Genomic DNA, 5,698 nt, shown 5'->3' with positions numbered 1-5,698 from the left:
ATGTCATTTCTCTAATGGTTGACTTGTTGACTTTTATTCTCCAATACGAAGCGAAAAAAAGAAAGTTTTTTTTAGTTAATCATGATAATTAATGACTCAGAGCGGCTTTAACATGGATTTTGTTATGTTTTAACGAAATTAAATAAATGTTGGATAATGTGGTAGGTATATATTCTAGTGAATTCATAAATACTTAGATGGTGTTGACTTGATAAGAAGATGGTATGTATAGATAAGATGGTCGGTAGAACTTAGATATATCAATTAATAGTAGTGCTATAACGGTGTGTGTGTTTTCATAAATTGTATTCTTGGATGTAATTAAAGAACTTTTAAATGACGTCGTACTTTCAATTATTTTTGCGCATACGAGTTGAGGATTGAATCTTTTATAGCGGAATATATATATATATATATATATATATATATATATATATATATATATATATATATATATATATATATATATATATATATATATATATATATATATATATATATTGAAATCCGAAATGTTTCCTTGTCCGAAATTAAAAATCGAGATACTCTTAAATACCACCTATAAGTTTTTCACACAAGATTATCAAATTTATATAATGCAAATAAGTTTGTTATTTTGATTTATTTTTAAGTCCTAGTAGTCATATTTGTTAATATCCCGTATATTAAAGCATGTTTCAAATATTAATTATAGAATATCTTACCCTAGATTGTTGATCGTTTAGATGAAAGTAGGGTAAAGTTGGTTTTGTGTAATGATAGGTGATGCCTCTCTCTTTTTGACTCCCAACATGCTTTGCCTCCCTCTTTACTTTTTAAAGCCAGAAACCATGTGTTCGGAGAGTGAATGTGCTTGATGTTTTACCCTTTTAACGACATTAAAACTTGCTAAATTTTGATTTTTGCATCATATGACATGACGCTTCTCACTTAATTAAGCACATTCAATCAGTCATTCAATCCACCAGACTGAACCACCCCGCGAATCAAGCCTAGCCCCGTACAGGTCTTGCAGCTGTTGCTGGTGCATGCATGGCTCGTCAACAGGTATTGATAGCCATGTGGGATTCTCTGATTCTGGGTAATTGTATTTGTATGTGGGTTTCTTGAATTGACTGATTTGACTGCAGGTAGAAGAAGGTGGGGGATGGCCTTTAGGGTTGCAGTTGCAGCCTCTGAATCTTAGATCGACAACACATTCTGATGCTGTCTCATTCACTACTTTGCTCAGTGGCTCTTCTTCTTCTTCGTCGGTTTCTTCATCAGATTTAGACACTCAGGTATGCATATGTATGTCCTGCCTTTTGGCTCTTTTTCCAGTTGTGATATTACTAAAACCAAGGAAGTATACTTGTTTTAATGGATGTTATACAAGTTACTAGAGTAAATACGACTGGTATATAGAAAACCAATCAGATGATGATGGGATGTGCCTCTGGCCTCTGGCCTCTTCAATCTATTTTTAGGAGTTAGTGCCCATCAATCGGAATCTAACAATCTTGCATGAAAAACTCAGATTTAATCCCAGTCTAATCTTTTCTTGTGAAAGAGTTATACCCATTTTAAAATCGTTTATATGAGCCTCATAAACTAGTAATCTCGAAAGAGTAGCGAATGTCTAAGACAATGTAATTTAAATATACTGTCGAAACAATTTAGATATTTTATTTCAGATTAAGAGACATGTATCTGATTCTACTGATGCAAAACTTTAATTAACTATATATGATTTTTATTCAATTTTAAATTCATCCCATATCAAAGTGGATTGAAGCATTATTGTATCGTCGAAAAATAATTGAGACTCGTACGTAGGAGTCAGTAGCATGTCTCAGCATCTTTTGTACCACTCGTAGGTTTGTAATTTTAATGAATCGTTCAATTATTTATTTTCTTACAGATTATGATGCTTTTGTAAGAAAGACAAATTATATAACGAAATATATCTGAATGTATCATCTCATGAATTTAAAAAAAGTAATTAAAATCAACTGGATCGAAAAGTAGTGGTTAAGGGAAATGTGCTAATAATGGAGTGATAAATTAGTTGTTTTATATAGTTCTTACTGGATGTTTAATTTATTTGTATCACAATTACAAGCTATGGTTTGTTGAACATGGTCTTTTATTTGAATTAATTGTAGTCTCATTATTATAAGAAAATATTTTCATTTTCATGGTGAGGCACAACTATATAAATGCAGAGAGTACTAGTTGCAATGCCTAGGACACGTTTTAAGAGAAGGGTTAATATATATGAGGAATAGTGGTTTTAGTAGATTAAATTAATGTAATATGTAATTCATTTTGTCTTTTAATAGCTTGGCTCATTTGGGAAGGGCTTCTTTTGGTGCAAGATTAAAGTATATGACCAATTACTTTTGCACAATGAGACATAAAGTGGATTCTGACTGTTTCTTGAAAATCGTTTTATCGTTATTTTTAATAAATAGTTTCATTTATTTCTTTGTTAAAATGATGTGATGTTTTATTATATCGATATTTTTAAGTTTATATTACATATTTCCTACTTGAAAATAAAGAACAAATTCTAAATTAACAAAACAAGTACTTATATACAAATGATAATGAGTTTAAATTCATAAGTATTCTGATGAAGTGACGATGATATATGCCATATATATGTAGTCTACAGGATCTTTCTTTCACGATAGGAGCATTACTCTAGGGAACATCATGGGTGTTTCCAGCATTGTAGAGCTCTCAAGAAGATCCCTAAGTAGAGGAAGAATGATTTCTAGAACACCATCTTTAGGAACCAAAACAAAATCAAACCCTAAATTAAAATCTTGGTGTTTTGGTTTTTGTTTTTGCCAAAGAGAAAGGTTCGATGTCATTGACGTATCTACTAATAACGTCGTACCCCTTGGTCACTTTCTTGAAGTGGAAAGAAGAGCAGATCAAGTTCACAGACAAGGCCAACGTAGTCCCCTTATTTATGGAGCCGATGAGCTCACACTAGCTCAACCTTTTGGGGAGACATCTAACTCTTTATTTGTGGATGGTCGAATCGTGCCCCCAACTAAGTCAAGCCCATGGTCAAGTATAAATACTGATGAGAGAAGAGAGGGAAGAGGGTTCAGAACTCCATGTTTTTAAGTACATTCATTTAGGTTTTATTTTATATATGACCGATTAAGTATTTTTTATGATGAACTTTTTATGTTTATAATTGAAGATGGTTTTGATGTATCTTTGTTATGGTTGACATATAGTATAGTGGCATCCAAAGTTTTGTTCTGATGTTAATGTTATTGCAATTTTATTATTATTGTTTTAGTCATAATGATGTTTCTTTTTAATTTCACATGTTATTAGTAATGAATATGTCTTGAACTCGTGTCACTCCCTATAATTGATTGGGTTTAAAATCATTTAAATTGACTCCAAATATCGTAACTCATATTTCTTGATTCATATACATCCTCCCATCCTCATGAGAAAACTAACTTATGTAGAACAAGAACTTGTACTTGTACACTTGATTGAGATTTGTGATTTTAAAGAGAAATCAAATGTCCTTTTTTTAACTCATCTTTTTATTTATTAGATCAAGATAAATGTTAAAATTAAAAAATATTATAAAATAAAAAAATTAATTGATTTAATATGAGTAGCCAAATAAGATAAGCATGAATAAAAAATATGAGGATTTTTTTTTAAATTTTCGTAATAGAAAATTTTTAGATAATAGAAATAATTTTTAAGTATTATTTTATGATTTTGAATTTTAAATTATGTAGCAAATCAAAAGCTGTTAAAAAATAACAAATCAAAAGTTATAAATTGTTTTTGAAAATACTAATTGCATGCCTAAATAGGGTGAGAAATGTCAAATTAGGGAGAATGTTACTTTGACCGATTCAAATTTTCAACACATTTTCATTGTTTTGTTTTTGCTTTTATTTTGTATGTTTCTTTTTTCTTTATTCCATATATTAATTTCAATATCATGTTGATCATAAACTATTATATTTTTAATTTTATTATAGATTAATTATTGTTTTATAATATATAAACATAACATTAAACTTGATAGATGAAAGGCCATATTAATGCAGTCTTAGAATATTTTATTGATAAAAGAAATTTTTAATTTACTTAGATTATATCTTAAATCATATGAATATTCACAAAAGGAATACATAATATTCTAAAATATAAGTATTTAACACTTTTTTGGTATTTGTCAAAATAAAATATATGTCTAAAATATGGATAGTTGGACATATAAAAATTGCTTACTTTTTATTCGGACCTAATACAGTTAACAAATCTCTTTCGACTCGGGACTTGTTTGGAATCATCAATTTTACAATGAAATTATAGCTTTTATGCTCGTATAATATAATGTGTTTCAACTACGATAACCTTTTTTTATAAGGTTTTCCAATGTTACTTCTACATTTTGGAAACGTTTTTCGGATTTCGTAGTTCGGAATGCTTTATTTCAAACAAAGTTCTAACTTGTGTGACTTGTGGTGTGGTAAAAATGTTAAGTCTCAAACTTTACGAGTCATGGCAAGGAGCTCATGGATTTTTTTAAGCATCAAATTTTCATATATATATATATATATATATATATATATATATATATATATATATATATGTGTGTGTGTGTGTGTGTGTGTGTTGTACTATTACTCAATCATACAGAACAACTTGAACCTATAAAAAAAATTAGATTTACCAAATAGCATGTTGCCTAGCAACATTAAAATTTGTACATCAAAAATGTATCACTCAATCAATAAGATAAGGATTCATGTCTTTTTTGAAACTAAAAATATGTCGACTTAGGAGCAGAGTTAGAAGTGTGTAAGTTAGCCATTGAAAAAACATAATTATATATTTATATTAAATATATCAAGTTTACACAAGTGTTATATCAATAAACTTCTAATAAAAGCGCAATGGTTTATGCCATAACGTGACATGTTGTGGCTTACCCCGTCTTGGCTTGTTTCATGCTTAACATCATCATTATAAAAGTCTTCATGATGGGGAGCCAAATCTTGTGGCCAATGCATGCCTTTTTTCTTCCTCTTGTATGGGACAATTAACCTTATCGCACTCCAATTGATCTTCTTGCAACGATCTTTCCGATCATCTCTTGAAGCATTTGGATAAAATACATAAAAGATACTTTCATGCATCATTATGTACTAGCTACGATGTTTTCATCTTCCCTGGCTTCGCAAACAAAAATCAATAGGTTTGAACCTATATGTTATGGTGCCACTTGAACCTATACTTTTTCTTTTATCCACCAGTGGACCTTCGGTCCTTACTCTTGAGTCATAAACTTGACTTTTATCAGAGACTATTGCACATTTCTAAATTTGGTTGTAATCTCAACTGATGATAAGGTATTTACTTTGGTCACATTAACAGGCTGAATGACCACGTTCTAATGACCTTCTATCGCATAATGCAATAAACTAGACTCTTGTTTCTATAAGTTAAACATTAACACAAAGGGAAACTTCATTCATGTTCTAATATGGTACAATCACATCATAGTAGGTAGCATTTCTAGCTACTTGCTGCTCGGCGCTTACAAAGGTTGCATTACTTATGTTGATCCCTTCGATCATCTCCTTCTTCAATCTCACATTTACCAACTAAAATCGTTTATTACATGGGACATTGTTCTCTGAACCAATTACCTCATTTC

The 5,698-nt window shown here is 30.1% G+C and overlaps 1 protein-coding gene across 1 annotated transcript; it reads left to right on the top strand.

The window, feature by feature from the left end:
- The first annotated feature begins 720 nt into the window (after positions 1-720).
- On the top strand, positions 721-3,209 carry LOC145014248 (uncharacterized). Its single transcript, XM_078972628.1, has 3 exons — positions 721-1,047; positions 1,131-1,280; positions 2,650-3,209. Exons 1-3 carry the CDS (start codon positions 1,033-1,035, stop codon positions 3,118-3,120), a joined length of 636 nt encoding a protein of 211 aa, XP_078828754.1. The 5' UTR covers positions 721-1,032; the 3' UTR covers positions 3,121-3,209.
- Positions 3,210-5,698: the final 2,489 nt, after the last annotated feature.

This window comes from Lactuca saligna, chromosome 9 (assembly GCF_052625555.1).
Source record: "Lactuca saligna cultivar CGN05327 chromosome 9, ASM5262555v1, whole genome shotgun sequence".
Classification (NCBI taxonomy): domain Eukaryota; kingdom Viridiplantae; phylum Streptophyta; class Magnoliopsida; order Asterales; family Asteraceae; genus Lactuca; species Lactuca saligna.
Note: the sequence above shows the minus strand (reverse complement) of the source record. Positions and strands in the feature narration are given on the sequence as shown.

Excerpts from the sequence above, each read along its gene's own strand:
- LOC145014248 (XM_078972628.1), top strand. Across the intron at positions 1,281-2,649 it reads CATCAGATTTAGACACTCAG|TCTACAGGATCTTTCTTTCA; the intron begins GTATGCATATGT and ends ATATATATGTAG.